This window comes from Callorhinus ursinus, unplaced genomic scaffold (assembly GCF_003265705.2).
Source record: "Callorhinus ursinus isolate GAN/ISIS: 27379988/994484 unplaced genomic scaffold, GSC_fseal_2.0 scaffold267, whole genome shotgun sequence".
Lineage (NCBI taxonomy): Eukaryota > Metazoa > Chordata > Mammalia > Carnivora > Otariidae > Callorhinus > Callorhinus ursinus.
The window spans coordinates 11188-33299 of record NW_027397323.1 but is presented as its reverse complement, the minus strand read 5'-3'; the positions used below and the strand labels follow the sequence as shown (position 1 = coordinate 33299).

General features: G+C 41.7%; 1 protein-coding gene across 1 annotated transcript in view; it reads right to left on the bottom strand.

Annotated features, from left to right (window-relative positions):
• Nucleotides 1-21798, bottom strand: part of TMEM185A (transmembrane protein 185A) — a 34217-nt gene extending 12419 nt beyond the window's left edge. The window contains exons 1-2 of the mRNA XM_025865900.2: nt 21639-21798; nt 1623-1799 (exon numbers count right to left, since the gene is read on the bottom strand). Coding sequence (XP_025721685.1) covers nt 1623-1799; nt 21639-21676 — 215 coding nt within the window. The 5' untranslated portion in view covers nt 21677-21798. The remainder of the gene's footprint in view (nt 1-1622; nt 1800-21638) is intronic.
• Nucleotides 21799-22112: the final 314 nt, after the last annotated feature.

The window sequence follows — 22112 nt, the reverse complement described above, 5'->3', positions numbered from 1 at the left end:
ATCATATTTCATGCAATACTATAAAAATAACTAGCTTTATGAATAAGTGTGGGTTATATTTCAAGAAAATATAGTAACTATTGTTAGGTGCTATTTTAAAAATGCCGATAAAATTATGAACGTCTTTTTATTTTCCTTTCTATTCCATGAGGATGAATTAACACCTGCAGATGAAAGAGAAGGAAGAGCAGTTAAAACTGTTTTTAAACAAAATCAGGTTAATTAGCTGTTTAAGTACCATGCAGGAACTCATCAGATTAACAACTGAAAAATAATTAGGCCGCTAAACAGGGAAATGCTAAAAAATGCATGTGGAAGGCCTACAGTGTTTCATTCAAAATACAGATAAACATTTATGATGTATCTTCTAGGTGATAAATATACCTGAGGTTAGGACAGAGAGAAAATGAAGCCAGTGGTCACCTGTACAGGACCCACCAACATTCCACCAAAGGACCACCCCTGCACACTCACTACATTCAACTACACACACACAGTTCCTTTCCTCGCTCTAAAAATCTTAAATTAAACCAACAGGGCAAAGCTCAAATAGATTCTCAATATCAATTAGTGGAACCTAAAATGTTTAGGTATTTAACTTTTCATTCTTTGAGTCATAAATATTAGGTATCTGAAAATATCTCATAAAAAAGAAAAGATTTGCCAGCTGAACAGGTAATCTTAAAAAAGAAAAAAGGAAGTCTAAGGACCTTAAAACAGCTACACACAAATGTCCCCCATCTGCCAAGGCTCTCTGTAGGACTATTTTAAAGTTCCTAGCTATGCGTGTGGCAATGTATGTGACGTGGGCTAATCAAGATTGAAACACCTGCACTTCTTGCACGTGAGCAGCTGCCCACGTGGCCTTCCCTCCCCGTCTTCCTGCTGAGGGTTGAGAACAGCCCCTCAAGTCTCCCTTTTCCCTTTCTGAAGTGCCAGCTTCTGAGAGGGAGAAGAGACTCTCTGGGCCCCAGCAGCACTAGGCTGCACACCGGAGCTGAGCCAACTCCGGGAACCTGAAAGGGCTGCAGCAGCCGAGAAGAAAGGCACAGAGTGAAGGTAAAGCTTACCCCTCTGCCTGGCCCCCAAAGGCTCTGCTCTCCTTCACAGCATCTGGGCCTCATCTTGCCCTGTCTCAGCGACATACTGTTTCCTGGCCAAGCTACCCTCCCAACACACATACTGCTAACAGTCCTAAAACCCCAGGACTAGGAGATTGGGACAAGGGGAACCCCAATTCCAGGACTGAACTGGAGACAGATATATCCCTGATGATCAAAGCCAGGCTTCTGTTTTATAGAACTGCTCCTGCAAACATGATAGTTTTATACTTCCTAGCCCAGCATGGTACAACAGTTCGATATTTTGGATGCATTTTCTATTACGTTGGCTTTTGTGGGCTGGCTAGGATCTTAAGCACCTGAAACGACACTGCTTTTATTTAAAAATGCATATCAAACCCCTAATTTTTAAACTACTTAGAAGAGAACTCAGTTTGCCTATATTATAGTTCTTACAAAACCCCAGATAGGCTGAAAAAAAAATAGTCCTTAATCAAAAGTGAAAAACAAGATATTGCTCCCTCAGGGTAGAGACCAGTGGGTTTTATAAAGCAGTATTACCGATATTGGGGATTTCGTGCCCAGACTCCAGTTCCAACTGAGGCTCCAACAATGACCATCAACTTCCACAGCCATATTGGAGCAAAGACAGCCCAGTAACTCCACTGAATGATGCCATCCAGACGAAGGGCCAGCAGCACAGAGAACAGCAGGAGACAGGCATAGATGAGGAATTTACTAGGAGAAAAGTAAAATGATTAAAGATGACTCACTTTTACAACTATGTGATACTGAAAGGGAGAGTCATAACAGCAGTATTTTTGAGCACGTGTAAAGAGTCACTAATTCAACAATCATGTATTGAAAAGCTCTATGTAGTAGACATACTGTGTTAGGGGATCCTGGAAACATAAAGGAGACTAAAATAAACGTTCCCTGCTTTCCAGGGCTTTCTGGTAGGAGGGAGGCCACACAGAAACATAGAATTTTAATACAGCCTATGGTGCGTGCCTGAATGGTGAGCGTACAGAGCGTGACGGGAGCCCAGAAGAACAAATCTGGGTTCTGTCTGGGGGCACTAGGAAGCAGAGAAGTGATGCCCCTGGAACTGGTTCCAGAAGATACACGGAAAGCTGCCAGGCAAGAAAGCTGAGAAGAGGAAGCATTCCAAGCAGAAGGAACGAGATGTACCAAAACATGGAGACTGAAAAAGGCTGACATGTTTAGGATACGGTCAGGTTTTGTCACTGGCTAATTATTTGATTCTATTTTTAAAAAGATATGGCATTTGTAATCTGCTGTGTTCAGATACAGTAACATTTTAGTACCTGTATTATACTTTCTGTGGCTGAACAGATTATATACACACACACACTCACATTGCACATAAAAGGGACTTCCTGCAGAGGATGTCCTTAAAATATTAATTAGAAATTACACTGTTGAGGACTTCTAGTTCTAGCTTTGATGAAGTAAGAGGAATGGAGCTTTTCTTCCCACCTTAAACAATAAACTGGACAAAATATAGGAAACAAGAGTTTTCAGATACTGGACAACAAAGGCTGTGTCCAGCAAAGGACTGTGATGACAGGAAGGAAAGAAGGAAAGAAAGAAAGGAGGTGAGTTTAATTACTGCTCCAGCTTACTGCCTAGAGGCAGTTCCTAGGACCAGCAAGAAGGTGTAACACCCAACCCTACTGACGATTACATGAAATGTAAATGGTTTACCAGTTAAAAGACAAAGACTGTCAGATTGGATTAAAAAGCAGGACAACTATATGCTATCTAAAAGAAACCCACTTCATCTGTCTATAAAATCACAGATTAAAACTAAAAGGACAGAAAAAGTTATACCTAGCAAGCACTAACCAAAAGAAACCTGGAGTGACATACTAATATGTTTCAGTCTTCTACTGTTGCTCTAAGAAATCACCACAAACTTAGCAGGTTAAAACAATACAACTTTATTATCTCACAGTTATATATGTCAGAAGTCCAGACAAGCTTGGTTAGTTTTGCTGCTCAGATGCTTATAAGGCTGAAATCAAGATGTCAGTTGGCTGGCCTCTTATCAAGGGATTCTGGGAAGAATCTGCTTCCAAGTTCATTCAGGTTGCTGGCAATTTGGTTTCTTGTGGATGTAGGACTGAGATCCCAGTTTCTTCACTAGCTGTCAGCTTGGGGCTGCCCTTCAATCCTAGAGGTCTCTCTCTGATGAAGCCTTTGCATCTCGAAGCCAGCAACAGCATATTGAATCTTTCTCACACGTAGGCTTCTTCTGACTTCTCCTTCTACCACATTTCTCCTGCTTCCAGCAAAAGTTCTCTGCTTAAGAGCTCATGTGATTAGACTGGGTCCACCTGGATAATCCAGGATACTATTCCTATCAAGTCCATAACTGTGGTGGGCAGAATTCTAAAGATATTCCCCAAAATTCCTGTCCCCTGGTTATTCAATCAAACACTAATCTAGGCACTACCAAGAAAGGACTTTGTAGATGGAATTAAGGTTACTAATCAGGGGACCTTAAAATAGGGAGATGAACCTAGATTATCCAGGTGAGCCCAATGTAATCATATGAATCCTTAAAAGCAGAAAAAGGAGGCCTACAAGTGGAGAGATGTAGCAGAAGAGGAGAGACGGGTTGGAAGGGGAGGTCCGAAAAATCCTAAACATGAGAAGGATTCAACCTGCCTTTGCTGGCTTTGAAGACGGAGGAAGGGAGCCATGAGCCAAGGAATGCAGGCAGATTCTAGAAATTGAGGATGATTCCTGCTGACAGCCAGTAAGAAAAATGGGGTTCTCAGCCCTACAACCGCAAGGAACTAAATTCTGACAACAACCCAAAAGGGTCAGAAAGGAATGCTGCCCTGCCCACACCTTGATTTTGGCCTTGTGAGACTCTAAGCGGAAAATCCAATTTAGCCCTGCTATACCTGTACTTCTGACCCATAGAAGTGTGAGATAATAAGTTCTGTGTAGTTTTAAGACACTCAATCTGTGGTAATTTGTCATGGAAACTAGCACTATAACCTTAGATACTTCTGCAAAGTCCCCCTTACCATGTAACAGGACAGTCAGAGGTTCCAGGGCTTAGGGCCTGGATATCTTTGGGGGGGCCACTCTGCCTGCCACAATATAAGGCAAGTATGTTTCTGAATAAGAAATATTACCAGGGACAAATAGGGGCAGTTCATAATGATAAAGAGGTCAATTTGTTGAAGAGGATCTAACAACTGTACATATTTGTGTACCTAATAACAAAGCTTCACAATATATGTAGAAAATATTAAGGAAAAATGGAAAAATCCATAATTATTGAAAATTAACACTTCTCTCTCAATAACTGATAAAACACATAGAAATTACTAAAACTGTATCAACCAACATGACCTAATTGATACTGATAAAGCATTCCTCCTACAACAGCAGAATACAAATTCCTTTCAAATGCAGCACATGGAATATTCACCAAGACAGACTGAACTCTGGGTCATAAAACAAGACTCAACAAATTTAAAAGGATCAAAATCATACAAAGTAAATCTCTATACACAATGAAATTAAACTAAAAATCAACAACAGAAAGATATCTGGAAAATTCTCAAAATGCTTGCAAATTAAACAACACTATTCTAAATAATCCATAGGTAAAACAAACACAAGGAGAATTTGAAAAATTCCAGATTAAATGAAAGTGGACATACAGCTTACTAAAATTTGTGAGCTCCAACTAAAGCAGTACTTAAGGGAACTTTATAGCATCAAATGTTTTTGTTAGAAAAGATCTAAAGTCAGTGATCTAAGATGCCCCTTAAGACACTAGGAAGAGGGGCACCTGAGTGGTTCAGTTGGTTGGGCATCTGCCTTTGGCTCAGGTGCTCAGCGGGGTGTCTGCTTCTCCCTCTCCCTCTGCCCCTCCCCCTACTTTTGCACCCTCTCCAGCTCCCTCTCTCTCAAATAAATAAATAAAATCCTTTTTAAAAAAAGAAAGTAGGAAAAGAAGGAAATTTTAAAAAGTAAGCAGAAGGAAGGAAATGATAAATACAAGTGCAGAAAAAAAAAATCAATGAATCTAAAACCTGGTTCTTTGAAAAGATCAAGAAAAAGAGTAAATCTGTAGCCAGAGTGATCAGACAAAAATAGTAGACAAAAATCACCAATATCAGAAATGAAAGCAGGGACATTACTACAAATCCTACAAACATTACAGAGATTAGAAGGGGATATTATGAACAACTTTACGCAAGTAAATTTCTTGAAAGAAAGACATTATCAAAGTTCACACAAGAAGAAATACTTTCACATCCCTATATCTATGAAATAAATTAAAATTGTAGTTAAAATCCTTCTCATGAAGAAAATGTCAAGCTCTGAAAAAAACCTATCAAATACATAAAGAAGAAATAGTACCAACTTTGCACAAATTCTTACAGAAAAAGATGGGAGAGGGGTATTTCCCAATTTATTTTATGAGGCCAGCATTACCCTGATACCAAAACCTGATCAAGAAAGAAAACTATAAACCAACACCCTTCATGAACATAGACGCAAAAACCCTTCAAAAATTATCAAACTGGGGTGTCTGGGTGGCTCAGTCATTAAGCGTCTGCCTTCGGCTCAGGTCATGATCCCGGGGTCCTGGGATCGAGCCCTGCATCGGGCTCCTTGCTTGGCGGGGGGCCTGCTTCTCCCTCTCCCACTTCCCCTGCTTGTGTTCCCTCTCTCGCTGTGTCTCTCTGTCAAATAAATAAATAAAAATCTTTTTAAAAAAATTATCAAACTGAATCCAGCAATATATAAAAAGGATATTACAGTATGACCAAGTGTGGTTTAGTCAGGATTGCAAGCTTGGCTTAACATTTGAAACGAATAATGTAATTCACTGTATTAACAGAATGAAAAAAAATGATTATCTCAACAGTTTCAGCAAAAGCATTTGACATAATTCACTACCCATTCAACATAAAAGCTCTAAACAAATTAAGAATAGAAGGGTATCTATGAAAATAATGTTTAATGGTGCAAGACTGAACATTTTCCCTATAGAAACAAGGCAAGTACCTCCACTTCAATACACCTATTCAGCATTGTACTGGAGGTCCTAGCCATAACAATAATACATGAAAAAGAAATGAGAGCAATAAAGAATTGAAAGGAAGGAGTAAATCTGATACTTGCAGACAACATGACTATCTGTGTAGAAAATCCTCACTAATCTACCCCCCAAAAAACCCATTTCCAAATCAAATAAGTGAATTTAGCAAAGTTGCAGGGTACAAAGTAAATGTACAAAAAATATTACTGTTATTTCTTTATGCTAGCAATGAAAAACTGGACACTGAGATTTAAAAAAAAAAAACAACTATCATTTACTGGGGCGCCTGGGTGGCTCAGTCATTGGGCATCTGCCTTCGGCTCAGGTCATGATCCCCGGGTCCTGGGATCGAGCCCCGTGTCGGGCTTCCTGCTCCGTGGGAAGCCTGCTTCCTCCTCTCCCACTCCCCCTGCTTGTGTTCCCTCTCTCGCTGTCTCTGTCAAATAAATAAAATCGTTTTTTAAAAAACCTATCATTTACTGCAACTTTCCTATAAATCTAAAACTATTCTAAAATTAAGTTCATGAAAAAACTGCCACTTACAAACATCATCAAAATATGAAACACTGAAATAAACAAAATATGTGCAAGACTTGTACACTGAAACCTACCAAACACTATCGAGAAAAATTAAAGATCTAAATAAACGGAGAGATATACCATGTTTATAGATTAGAAAATGGAATATTGTTAAGATTTACATACTCTGTGTATTAATTTCCTATGGCTCCTATAACAAATTACCACCAACTTGGTGGCTTAAAATAATAGACATTTATTCTCTTATAGTTCTGGAGGCCAGAGGTCCAAAATAGATTTCACTGTTTTCACTAAGATGTCAGCAGGGCCCATTCCCTCCGGAGACCTGGGGGAGAATCCATTCCTTGCCTTTTTCAGTTTCTATAACTATATTCCTTGCACTCCTTAGGCCTCTTTCTCCATCATCAAAACCAGCAGTGCAGCATCTTCAAATCTTTTTCTTTGATCACATCACATTGCCTTCTTGTGTTAATAGTACGTCCTTCTGCCTCCTTCTTATATGGAAACCCATGATTGCATTTAGGACCCACCTAGATAATCCTAGATACTGTCCCCATCTCAAGATCTTTAACTTAATCACATATTTTATGACATAAGCTAATATTCATCTTTTTGCCACAGAAGGTAATATTCACAAGTTCCATGGATTAGGAAGTGGTTATCGTTGACGGCCATTATTTAGCCTACCACACCCATCAAAGTATTCTAAAAATTCAACACAATCCCAATGAAAATTCCTCTGTAGAAACTGACACAGTGATTCTAAAAGTTATGTGAAAATGAAAGGACCCACTGCATGGAGCACTGGGTGTTATGCACAAACAATGAATCACGGAACACTACATCAAAAACTAATGATGTAATGTATGGTGATTAACATAACAATAAAAAACTTAAAGAAAATTAAAGGACCCATAATGGGCAAAATAATTGTGAGAAAGAACAAAGTTGGAGAATCTACACTACATGCTTTCAAGACTTATTATAAAGTTACAATAATCAAGACGATGTGGTATTAGCATCAGGACAGATACAGAGAACAGAATGGAATCCAAAAACAGACTCATACATATATGGTCAGTGAATTTTTGACAAAGGTGCCAAGGCAATTCAATGGAGAAAGGATTGTGTTTCAACAAATGGTGTTGAAACGGATGGATAGATAAGGAACATGCACCTACACTCTCAACCTCATGGCTTATACAAACATTTATGTGAAATCGATCCCAGACCTACACATAATAGCCAAAACTGTAAAACATCTAGGAAACATAGGAGGGGAAAACACTTGCCACCTAACGTTAGGAAAAAATTTCTTAGATGGGATACAAAACTGGACTTCTTCAAAATTAAAAACCATCAATCTCCAAAAGAGACAATTTAAAAAATGAAAACCCACAAGCCACAAACTGGGAGAACCTATTGTGAAAATATATATCTGACAAAGTACCTGTACCTAGTTCATATAAAGGACTTTTACAACTAAAAAATGAGAAAACAATCTAATTTAAAAATGGCCAGAAAAGATAACAGACACTCCATCAGAGAAGTTATATAAAAGGCAAATAAGCTCATGAAAAGATACTCAATATTTCCAGGCATTAAGGAAATACAATATCAATGCAATAAAATAACAAGATAAAACTATACATTCACAATGGCTAAAATTAAAATGATCAACTTAGACAATTATTGCTAAGGATGTGGAACTGGGATCCTCATGTATTGCTGCTGAGAATGCAAAACAGTATAGCCACTTTAGAAAACACTTTGGCAGTTTTTTTTAAAGGACATACTCTATGGCCCAGCAATCCCAGGCCTAGGTCGTTACTCAAGAAAATGAAAAGTGTATGTCCACACAAAGACTTGCATTCAAATGTTCAAAGCAGCTTTATTTGTAATAGCCACTGGCACCAACCCAAATGTCCATCAACTGGTGAACAGTTAAACTAATGGTGGTATATCTGTTCAATGGAATACTAATCAGCAGTAAAAAGGAACAAAGTAGGGATGCATGCAACAACACGCATAAACCTCAAATGCACTATGCTAAGTAAAGTAACTCAAACTGAAAACACAACATACTGTACAACTCCATTTAGTTGATGTTCCGAAAAAGGAAAAAGTGTAGATACAGAAAATATATCAGTGTGGTTACCAGTGGGTTTCTGGGAGGAAAAAGTTGACTACAAAGGGACATGAGGGAATTGTTTTTGCAGTGATGGAACTGTGCTGTATCTAGCTCTTCAGGTGGTGGTTACAAAAACAGATGGATTTATCAAAATGCAGAGGACTATGCGCTAAAAAAGGATAAATTTTACTGCATGTTAAATATAATTCAATAAAGCTGGCATATCTATTGATGTACCTGTGTGTACACACCCCCCTCAGTAGCTGACATTTACAGGACGTTTATGACATGTCAAGACTGAGCTGCTTTTCACGCACTATCTCACTTCAGCCTCACAGCAGGCCTTGCGAAGGAGGCACCTTCACTATTCCCATTTTACAGATGAGGAACGAAGGCTGAGAAGTTAAATAACTTGTCCAAACAGCTAGCAGTTCACAGAGCTGGGATTCACACTAAGATCTATTTGACATTTGACCCCAAAGTCCTTTTAATACTGACATTATACTGATAATTCAACATTCTTGGAAAAGCATCTGCAGAGATACACACTGAGAATTAACAATGATCTCCAGTGGGGAGGATTAAGGACAGTCTTTACATTCTTATGACTAGTTTTTTTTCAAGGTACACGTACTGTACTTGCATTATGAAAAACAATGTAAGAAACTTCAATTGGAAAAAAGGGGGAGGTTCTAAGGAGACGGGACCTACAAAAGTCAACTCAGAAGCAAACCTCCAAGAATGTGAACCACAGTGGGAGGACCATCGGATTTGGAAAGGTTGCTAACTAGAATATATATATTGCCTTTTTGTGCCATAGTATTCTCGTGTATAAAATCAGAGTAATATATACCTCATAAGGTGGTTGTGAGTACAAGATAATGAATATGAAAAGTGCTTTGTGTAAAGCACTACATTAGTGGTTCTCAAAATTTTTTGTATCAGGACTCCTTTACATTCTTAAAAATTACTGAGGAACCCAAAGAGCTTTGTTTATATGGGTTATACCTACTATTATTTACTGTATCAGATTTTTAAACTTATTTTTTGAAATACTTATTCATTTAAAATAACAATAGTCATTATATATTAACATAAGTAACATAATTTTAATGAAAAAATCATTTTCCAAAATTTGTACAGGTTTGAAAATTTTTTAAATGTTTGGCTTCATAAAAGACACCTAGGTTTTAATATCTACATCTGCATTCATTCTATTGCAATATGTTGTTTTGGTTCAAGCATATGAAGAAAATCTGGCTTCACAGAGATTTGTAGTTAGAAACGAACTGAGTATTTTAATAGCTCTTTCAGATAATGGTGGATATTCTTCTTTGACAGGATACCAAAAGTCAACCAGTGGTAGTTTCCTGAAGGTTAACTGTGATGTGGAATCTGAAACCCTATCAACTGAACTTTTTGTAGTCTGCTACATTAAAATCCATTGGTCTCTCTGGCACTTTGAAGGAATGTTTTGTCCCTGCATAATTATAATAGCATGTAGGTTGATTGGAAAATATGAGTTCGCTAATAAAGATCTTTCAAATGCTGACACATGTCACTATACAAAGGCAAAAATCACATTAGTTGTTGTCATAACCCATTTCATCAGAAATATGTAAGTATTGGGAGGCTGTCAAGTTCATGGGGGTAGACAAAACTTCTCAGAAATTCTGATTTTCCCTTGAAAGCTCAAATTTTTTGAGCTTTTGCTGTTTGCAAAAACACCATCAGTTGTTCTCCTTGTTGAAAACACTGAAGGCACTCCAACAAGTTTTCTTTTACATTTTAAGTTAGATTTGTGTTTATTGTGTATCAGTGCTGTTATTTCCAAGTTACAGGTTCACTTGGATTTTCAAGAAAAATGTCTGCCAAGTGCCCTAACACAAACAGCCACAGTCTTGCCTGTGAGTTGTCCTCCCAGGTAAAAACGGTATTCCACGAAGAAAGGCAGCTTGCAGCCCAGGCACACAAGTGGGTTTTTTTTGTTGTTGTTGCTGTTGTTGAAGTAATCTCTGCACCCAACGTGGGGCCTGAACTTACAACCCTGAGATCAAGAGTCAGAGGCTCTACTGAATGAGCCAACTGGGCGCCCCCACAAGTGTTTTCCCTTGAGTCAACCACTGTACTTCAGTATACAGCTGACAGCCTTTCTGCATTCTTTCTATTTTGTCACACAGAATATTAAAAAAATGGATGTATACTCAAGGTCAGTATTTAGTGAGACTGGTATTTTTGTATGCTTTAACGACATCCTTAGGGGAAGCTGGCTTTTTTTTTTTTTCCCACTGCAAGCGTACTGCATTGAAGAATCCAGTGACTATTGGTACAGTCTCATGTCACCAGCTTGATTTGTGCTCAGGTGGCAGCAGTTTACCCAGCACTGCTTTGTCCCGTCAGTGCAAATGTCAATCCAGAGAGAGGCAAACAACATCTCAGTATTATGAAAACAGCTGTGGCTTTGCAGAGCCCCAGAAAGGTTCTCGAGCGCCCCCCCCGCCCCTCAGGGGTCTGTGAAAAACGGTTTGCTAACTGCTGCACTGAATACATGTTAGTTATGATTATTAATGCTCAAAACTAAGGGAGGTTTTTACGAGCTGCTACAAAGACAAAGAGAGGTACCACTGAAAGACACCAAGGTAAGAAGGGCCTCACCACTAGACGCTGGAGAAGAGAAAGGCTTGAGGGGGATGCACAAGCTAATAGAAATGGAGTGATCACCACAGAGAAAGGAATCAGCACAAGCGACTTTTTCTTCTCTGAAAGCCCAGGGCGGAATAGTGCAAAAACTAGAAAACCAGAACCAATTTGTCAACCAAAGCCTATGGCTACACATGTCATTACCAGAAACAATGGACTTGAAAACAGATTTTTGTTTAAAAAAATAAGTGAATTAGAACATTAACAAATGCAAGGACAATGGTAAACATAGGATTCATAGGTAAATTAAATAATACATGGAGGTAAAATTTTTCTAAAGGATTTTCAAACTATAAACAAAAAAAAGATGAGGTGCAGGGAGAGTAAACCCTCTGAGCTAAATTCATGATCTTCCCTAAAAGAGAGGTGTTTTTTTTTTATTTAATTGAAGAAAATACTAGAAATATCAAAACGTTTAAAATGTTGGGGAAGTGATTACTTTATAATTTTTGATGTAATTTAAAAGGAAATTAAGAGTTCAGGGTCTATTACATGAAAAACGAAAAACAGAAACTTAGAACAGATAATAATACAAAAATATAATTCCTACTTCAAATACTGGGGTTGAAAAATTATAAATAGGATGAAATGTTCTTGTATTACTCTCCTATTGCTGTCATACAAAGTTACCACCAACCTTGTGGTTTAAAAAGCATAAACTCATTATCTTTACTGTTCCAGACATCAAACGTCTGAAATGATTCTCTCACTGGGCTAAAATCAAGGTGCCACCAGAGCTGTGATCCTTCCAGAGCCTCTAGAAAAGACTGTTTCCCTGCCTGACCAGCTTCTAGAGGCTGCTTGTAGCCCGTTGGCTCATGGCCCCTTGCTCCAGTTTCAGAGCCAGCAGGGGAGAGTCCAGTCCTCCTTACAGCGACTCACTCAGACCTCCTGCCCTTCCTCTTCTACATTTAAGACTTGTGATTATCAGCCTCGCCAGGGAATCCAGAATAATCTCCCTATTTTCAGGTCAGCTGATTAGCAACCTTAATTCCATCTGCTACATTAATTCCTCTTTGCCATGTAATGGAATATATTCCCAGGTTTCTAGAATTAGGATGTGGGTATATTTGGGGGATCATTATTCTGCCTACCAGAGACCTATTATAAGAAAGTTCACTTACTGGATTAAAAAATAAAATCTAAATCTGTTGCATTTAAGAGTCACATTTGCAACTGATATCAAAAGTCAAACCAACTACAAGAAAGTAGAGGACAAAGGTTTATCATGTTTGGGTAAGGACAAGAGAAGCAGTTTACTAGTATAGCAATTTGGTAGATTTCAAAGATAAACTATTAAAATACTCAAATGACTAACAATTAAAATGTAAACAATGGAAGACGAGCAACTTGGCCATAGAAGATGGCAATAATCTGACTATTTTTCTATTAAGAATATACAGAGATTTCTTCATTGTGGGCTTCTTTCTACATGCTACTATTAAAATAATCACAGAGAAAGTAGAAAAAATTCCTAAGTAAACTATGGAAATGAACACTACAGTAGACAAAAAATAGCATGGTTCTATAGAGAGAGTCAAGTAGCAGGACAAAAATTACACTTCCTTTACATACATACAGATTTTTCCAGATGGAGGAGAAAAAGGATCATGGGCACTGATACACAATAAACACAAATGTAACGGGGGCACATGATGGAATGAGCCCTGGGTGTTGTATGCAACTGATGAACCACACTAAATTCTACCCCTGAAACTAGTAATACACTCTATGTTAACTAACTTCAATTTAAATAAAATCTTTAAAAAATTAAATTAAAAACTGTTTGAGTGCCTTCAATGTAAGGAATGTATAAAAATGAGGGGCGCCTGGGTGGCTCAGTCACTGGGCGTCTGCCTTCGGCTCAGGTCATGATCCCGGGGTCCTGGGGTTGAGCCCCGCATCGGGCTCCCTGCTCCACGGGAAGCCTGTTTCTCCCTCTCCCACTCCCCCTGCTGGTGTTCCCTCTCTCACTGTCTCGCTGTCAAATAAATAAATAAAATCTTTAAAAAAAAAAAAAAAGAGGAACATATAAAAATGAGAAAGGAATTCTCTGCCCTTTAGTTGCTCAAAGACTAATAGGAACAAAGGGAGGTGATCTATCAACATGTAACTATGTATCATTGTACACCAGTACATGGAAAATTGGGTTTCTCTGGGAGAGCTGGGAAGGGAGGTGGGATTTGGGCAGTAAATTGGGGACAGGGAATTCCAGACAAAGGGATAAGATCGTATAAAGTATGAAACAGTTTTGTTGTATCCCAGGGGACTGGAACATGCAGAGTAAATTGTAAATCTTGGGGGGTGAGGAGCTAGGCAGATAGGAGGAAAGGCACCAGAGAAAATAAGAGGAAAGTATGCTGGGGTAACAAGGTAGGGGGATTTGAATATTAAGGTAAAGTCCTTGGAATTTATTATTAGGCAATGGGAAGCCACTGAAGATTTTCTGAGCAAAAGAAAGGTATAGAAGGCATAGAAGAATGTGTAAGGTAGATTATAATTGGCAGAGACTGGAAGCAGAAAATCTACACAATTCGTAATAAACTGACAACAATGGATTTAACATTGCCTAACCATATAGATCTTTCTAATTGTTCACTTGTGAAGCAGTGCAGCAGAGCTGAAGAGATCATTTGTGCAACTCTGTTTGAACTTTCGGTTCTTCATGAGCAAAATGCAGATAATACTATCTCTACAAGGCAGTGCTGAGGTAAGAATTAAATAATCTATCAGAAAGCCCCTATTGCAAGGCTTGGCACCAAGCAGGTAATACTCAATAAATGTTTGTTTCCCTCCTTAAGTAATGACTAAATCCATGATAAAACAGAACACTACTGGAGAATATTTAAAATACTAGTAAAACCAAACAAATACCAAAACATCCAGGCTGCTCCCAAAGCAAAACTCAGAGAAAACATATCCAAAAGTGGAACTAAAAGCAAAGAAGAAAGAAAAAAAGGCAAACGGAAAACTAGTGAACTAAGTTTCTATCTAAGAAATTTAGGGGGAAAAATACCAAAGGAGCTGAAATATGGAAGTAATAAAACTAAAAGCAGAAATACAGATACAAAAGTGGAACCAATCAGTAACAACAAGAGCTGGTTCTTTGAAAAAATGAACAACTACAAAGTTGATCAAATAAATTAATATATTCAAATTTTAGAAGATATAATTTATACACACATTTGTAATTGGGGGAGAAGGAACAGTATGTCAACTATACCAACACATTTGAGAGCCAAGTAAAAAAGATGACTGCATATCAAAGAGGGAATTCCAAACCTGATTGGCAAGCAGAGAATATGATGCAGCAATAACACCAATGACAAGAAATTTTTAAAAACGTCACAAAGCCTAAACTACTTTGACTCACTTTTCAAGAAACATTTAGACCAGAGTCCAAGTATAAAAATAGACTTTGCTTAATTCTCCACAAACCAGCAAATAGAGGTTCCGCTGGATACTGTGGCATCAACCACTACTTCCTCGATTTCACTTTCCAATTACACCTTTAAAATGGATGTATTCCACTCTATCAATCTGCAGTGCTAGTACACAGTCACTAAATAGTTCCACAGGGGTCAAACTACAAAGCTAGCGTCCTCTCTGAAATGTATATGGAGCTTTCTTGCTTGAGGCTCAAATTCCCCCTCTCCACTTGGCCCAGAAGGGAAAGGGATGGAGGGAAGGAGAGAACATACCTAGGAAAGAGAGGACTCTGGTGTAAAAGTTCTAGTATCTGTTTTCTGCAAATCAAAAGAATACAACTTGGGGCGCCTGGGTGGCTCAGTTGGTTAAGCGTCTGCCTTTGGCTCAGGTCAGGATCTCCAGGTCCTGGGATGGAGGCCCCGCATCAGACTCCCTGCTCAGCGGGGAGTCTGCTTCTCTCTCTCTCTCTCTCTCTCTCTCCCCCTCTGCCCTTCCTCTCTGCTCATTCTCTCTCTCTAATAAATAAAATCTTTAAAAACAAACAAACAAAAAACCCCAAAAAATGCAACTGGACTCAGTTTAGATCAGTCTTTTCCAGTTAAATGCAGCAGGCACACATGCACACACGCGCGGCGCGCAAACACGCTCTGGGTGACACATCCCTGTGGGTGCTTCTCTGTCTACAACTTCAGAGAATGGCTCCAACTGACATACTGCTAACTGATACTCTCCCAAACTGTGAAAGGGACTGTATCTCTTACACTGAGCAGAACCTTACTGACAAAATTTAAGTTCTTCTAGTGGCGATTTTAACTGGTTTTATTTAGATGAAAAATGTTTAAGAGCATCTAACCAGAAGATATAAGAAAGCACAAAAGCCCAATAAAAACAAATCACTCTTAAGGAGGACTAGAATGAGGCCAGGCCGGAAGTTTACCAGCTACGCAATTGCGAGAGGAGGGGGTATCACTCTCTCCCTAAGCCTATCTCCTCCTGGGTTTGTTCACATATTAATTCACTAAGACTGGGGGATGTGGAAGCCCTGTGTAAATGACCAATTTTACCTATTTTTTGCTGCTATTAGTATTCTACAAGAGAAAAGTTGTAACAATCTCACTTAGCAATCGTTATTTCTCACTACTAGGCCATAGCTGACAAAGTACGAATCATTAGATATAAAGAGCCTATCTCAAGTGCTTTTCAAGACTTTCATCTTGAATTCTAGTACCGGTATAGCCTATGATCAGGCAAGGCAATTAGAAACCCCGAGCTCAATATTGGGAAGCTCAACTCCTAGAGTCATAGGAAACCATCTAAAACTCCTCTTACCCACTCTCTCTCCCCTACAACAGAGTCTCCAATGGTACATGTCTATTTGTTCTCAACGTCTGCTCATTCAGCACATTTAGTGAATGCCTCAATATCCTGGACTTCAAAGGTCTCAAAGACAAGAGAAATATGTGTGTAATTATCAAGTAATGGGAATGATATTTTTAAAGCCAGAAATTATGCATTCAAATGGGACTTGAGTCCCCCTGAGAGGCAATGAGCTAACTCCACTTCATTGCTCAAACCACCTTTGGAACTTTCCTCCTGGCATCGTCTTGAGAGCCTGCAGTCTGTCCTTCTGAATATCCTCAATGGTGCCAACTCTTCACTGCGAATGAATTTGATTTTTGGAAATGGCCAAAAGTCAGTCAGAGCCAAGTTTAGTGAATAAGATGTATGATCAAACTAGGTGGCACTATTTGGGTTCAAAAATGATCCATGATTACAAAGCAATGAGACGGATTTCCTTATATGATTTATAATCTGACTCCAAAGGAAATTTCAGATGAGTAACAAGGAATATGAGCAGTGGAATAGGTATATACATATTCCTCTTTTTCCTAAGTAACCTCTTTGAGGGATAACACTCATTTGGATGTGTAAGGTCAGATATAAGGTTTGCTTTGTGTAATCACAACTCATAAACAGAAGGCTCCTTGGGATATTGGACCCAATGTGGCATGGGCGGGCCTGTCACTAAATTAGAGAGGTAGCATGGCACGCAGGAATGAGCGCAGGCTTCAGAAAGAAACAGACTGACTCACTTTAGAATCCTGACCTGGGCCTTTGCTGCCTGTGCGACTCAAGGGAAGTCACAAGCTCGCTAAGACTGCGAAACAGGGCTGATCATCTAACTTGCAGGGTTGCTGCAAAGATCTGAGATAACGCTGAAAGCACCGACACTGTGCCCAACCCGTGCTAGGTGCCCCATAAGTCATACCCATTATTAATAACAACCTCAATATAACTGAGAGGTTTTTCTTGCTCTGGGTGGCTTAAGATGACAGAACGACAGATAAACAGACGTGTGGGTGATGGGTGAGTAGTTCATGAACAGTACCAACATGCGCTCACTACTAATGGATCTGGAGTGGCTTTAAGAAAAACTCAGTAATATGTAAATGATATTTGCAGTAATCATTCACACTACAGGTACTATTTTTAAATCATATGACATGTGTCACCTGCGGCACTGCCACCACACAGACCTGTCACCACTGTCTGAGCATGCCAGGCCCTCTCATGAACCCTGTGCCTCTGCATCCTCTGTCCCTCCTCACTTGCCTTTCCTGCCCTCTGGGCTGAAAAAAACCCTACAATTATATCCCTCAAGACAGCTGTGGAACCTTCCCTGACTGCTCTGACAGAAGTGGAGGCTCTGCCCCTCGTGCTCCCACAGCATTTGGTTCCTGTCTCTGGAATGTCTCTTCCTGTGTTGAATTCTAATTTGTCTTCCCATTTCTGCTTCTCCTGCCAGGCTTGAGCATGGAGAGGAATTATATCTCACTTATTTTTGTACTTAAAGCACCTAGCACATCTCTTGGCACACAGTAGGAACTCAGGAGATGTTTGATGAATGAATGCTTTTTTTTTTAAGATTTTGTTTATTTGACAGAGAGAGACAGCAAGAGAGGGAACACAAGCAGGGGGAGGGGGAGAGGGAGAAGCAGGCTTCCTGCTGAGCAGGGAGCCCGATGTGGGACTTGATCCCAGGACCCTGGGATCATGACTTGAGCTGAAGGCAGACGCTTAATGACTGAGCCACCCAGGTGCCCAAATGAATGCTTTAAATATAAATATTTTACAAATGACTGGTAAAGGCCAGCCAGCTGTCTTTTGTTAACGATTACCAGAAATCGCATTTATTTTTCCTAAATTCAAAGAAGAGGCAACTTATAGAATGGTTTTAGAAGTTGCAGCATATGGAACTTTCTAAACACTACTGACCTCCTTAGTACTCCATGCTCACAGGACAGAACATCCAGAGCAGCATCCCTCAGCCTTCAGTCCCAGTCCAGCACACCTGTGGGATGCACCTCACTGTCAGGAGCTCACTGCAGATGACTCAGAGAGCCTAGCAGAGTTCTCACCGCCTTCCAGCACTGCCTGGCTACCAGGGCTGAAGGGCCTTCTCCAAGCCAGCAACTCCAGCAAGTTAGCAGAAAATCCCAAGGCTCCATGGTGTGGCCAGGGTGCTGGCTTAATGCCACCTACTCCCAAATCCCCACCTTCCTACAAGCACCTCAGAATCAGTCCGCCAATTCTGTATATTGCTGGTAGTTGCCTGTTCAATGAGTAAGGCTCCCTCGCTGTTATGTGAGGAAGCCTCAGGCATTCAGACAAGGACTTGGTGGGTCCAGTGTGCCTGTTTCAGCGAGTCTTAACCTGTGTAACTAAAAAGAAGCTCACGATCAACCAGTTCTCCGCCAGAGCGAAATAGGCAGAGGGTCAGCCGGCAGCCCTGTGCACCTGAGCACTGACGTTTGGGAATCATTCTCTGCTACTGCAGTTTTCCAGAGCCTGGGCAATACAGCAGTGGGTTCAGACTCACCAAGATCAAAAGGTTGAAAAGGAGAGCTGGAGCCATGGCCCATGCCTTGGGAACCATAAAACCATGATAGTGACTATTTTTGTGACACACATAATCCACAAAGTAAAGGCAGCCACATTCTGCCTTAGTGTCATGGTCTGTCCTGTCTCTCTAATGGAATGGCTGCATTCTGAAGGAGGGAAGATGAGAAAAGGGACCAGGCCATAGACCACCACCAGGAAAGCAGAGATTGGAAGAAGCCATTTTAGATTTCTCCTATAGGCTCTGGAGAGTCATTCATTCATTCATTCATCCATCCATTCATTCCACAAATATTTAATAAGTCAGGTACTATTGCAGGTATACAGGATACCATAATGGACAGAATCATGGCCCTGGCCCCATGGAGCTTATAGTTTAGTAGGGGAGACAGACATTAATCAAATAAGCATACAAAGATAAGGGTACAAATAAGTGCTATAATGGAAGAATTCAGCATGCTACAGATATTGTATAAACAGGTATCAGTGGACTTAGGCAAGTCAGAAAGGCTTCTCTCAGCAAGTAACAAGTGAGCTGAGATCTCACGGATAAATAAGAGTTAACTAGGTCAGGAGGAGAGGAGAAGGAAACATTCCTGACAACGAGAACAGCATGTGCCAAGGTCCTGGGGTAGGAGGGAGATGTTGAACTGGCTCCAAATTAGAGGCAGGGATAAAGGCAGCAGCACCAAGGTTAGAGGCCCTGGCCCCAGGTATCTTCCTGTCTACACCCCCTGGTTTGCACTCCAGCTGTCTAGAAGGCCCTCCTCAGCATGGAACAAGACTAACGAACAATGTCAAAAACTGGGTGTGCCCATGAGACACGACACATCATTAGCTAAAAAATCAGACTTGCCAATATTACCTGACCACTGTCTTAGCAGTCACCACTGTGAGGCAACACTGCTCACTCCCACTGAAGCAACACTGTATCAGGAAACTGGCGCCCTAAGAAAGGTCTTTAAACTTAGAGATGCATTTCAATCCCAGTAGAATTAAAGTATTGATAAATATATAGATGGTTATTATAAATCTGTTTAGATAGCTAATATTTCATTGTAATTTTCATATTCCAAAGTTTTGGGGGTGGGGGAGAAGCTACAGGAAAAGAAAATGGTTAAGGATGTTCTGTGCAGCACCATTGTGCTTTGGCAACTGTTAGCCAGTTAGAACACCTGAGGCAGTTCTTGGGTTCTGAATTATCTGTCATCTTGCAAAATAGTCCTGGAACTATCTATGTGTAAAGCACTTTGCAATCAATCATTAATTTGGCTTCCCATCCTGCTGAGATTATATTCATTCTACAGATATAACAGGTAAGCGACTGGCTCAAGGATACAAAACAATTCAGGTTTTACTTACCTTCCTTACTACCCTTGCCAGTGTAGACACACAAGGCCCTTCCAACTCCAGCGCCAATCCTGCTACCCTGTAGATCAATCCTCACCCCTAGGAGCAGCAGAGGAAGGTGCTGCAGTCCCTTCTCCCTTACCTCCTCTCAACATGCTCCTCGATGCAGAATGCCTTCAAGGCCAACAACGATAATGACTGCACTGTGATTAGGACACTAGCACTCCAGACTAGAATATGAACTCAGCAGTGCTCAAAGAGGAATAGAGCACCTAGGAAGCCACAATGACTTGTAGCTTAAAATGGCACTGTCCCCAGGGAGACTGCGCTCCCAAGACTTCCCTTCATCCCCCACAAGCAGCGCAGGCAGTGGTCTCCACTGGGCTCCCACAGTACAACACCGCACAGTGCTGTAAATCATCTATTTACTTGTCTTTCTCCATCCACAAGCTGGAACCTCCCAGCATCTGAGGCACCTCGCCTAGGACCTAGCATACAAAAGGCTGACTGAGGGCACAGCTTCCCACCAGCAACTAAGGGAAACAGGTACTCCCTTCACAAACTAGTGGTCTTAGAAGATCAATTAAGCCAACTCCTTATTTTTCAGATGAGCAGAGAATATGTAACTCAGTCACATGGGGCCTGGTCCCCAATCCAGATCTTTTGGCTCAGTTTAGTTCCACAAACATTTTATAAGGGCCTGCTCTGTTTCAAATGCCGTGGGAGGTGCTGGGGATAGTGAGATGTGCAGGAGACAGTCTCTGCTTCAGGGAGCACACAGCCTGGGGGAGGGAAGAGAGTTACAGAACACTTGGGCAAGTGCAAGGACAGACGCTCCATTCCTTAATCAGTGTTCTCTCCGCACTGTCCACTGGATATTCCCCAGCTGGGAAATAGAACAATACTATCTACTTCCTGCAAATAAACTTACAGTGAAGACTGATGAGAAACCGCGTATGGAAAATCGTCAGGTTCATCCCCAGAGGCATTATGTAAGGTATTGCCATAGCCTGACACTGACTCCGAGGATTCAACGTCCTTTCAGATATCACTCGACAAAGCAGCAAACAAGCGAGGGGTGGGCATACATCCAAGGAAAACCTCAAGGGCTCAGAGGAACTGGAGGAAACAGCTGGGGGGGGGGGGGGGGGGGTTGGGTCAAGCGAAACGGCCCCGGTGCGGGGAACGGAGAACTGGCAGCGGGGTGCGGGAAGAGGGGACGGGAAGGGGGCGCTGGGCCAGCAGCGAGGGTGGGCTGGCCGAGAGGAACGCGGTTCCCGCGGGGCCGACGTCGGGCGGGGGGAGGGCGCTGAAGGCACCGGGCGCGGGAGCGGGAAGCACTGCCCAGCGAGCCGCTCGCACCGCGGAGAGCTGCCCCGCCGCCCGCCGCAGCCTCACGCCCGCCGCGCCTTCCCCGGCGGCGCCTCACCTCGGGTTGAAGTCCTGGAAGAGGCCCCTCAGGTTCATGGCGGAGAACTTCGCCGCGGCGGCCTCCTCCTCCCCCCTCCCCCCGCGCCGCGCTGCCTGCGCGTTACAGCGGGTTCATGGTGCCGGCGCGAGCCGCGTCCCCACCACCGCCGCCGCCGCCACCGCCGCCACCGCCGCCACCGCCGCCACCGCCGCCACAGCCGCCGCCACCACCGCCGCCGCCGCCGCCGCCCGGAGAAACCTGAGCCACCGCCTCCCGCCCTTCCTTCCGGGCTTCCGTACGGCAGCGGCGCATGCGCCCCAGCCCCGCCCCGCCGTCCCGGGAAGCGCCGCGAGCCGCGTGCGACACCGCCTTCCTGGCTGGCGGCGCCCGGAGGCCGCGGCCCTGGGGACGGCGGGGGGTACGTGGAGGCTGGGAGAGACGGGGAGCCTGGGGGAGGCGGCGGAGAGCCAAGCAGGGAAGCCGACTCGGCGC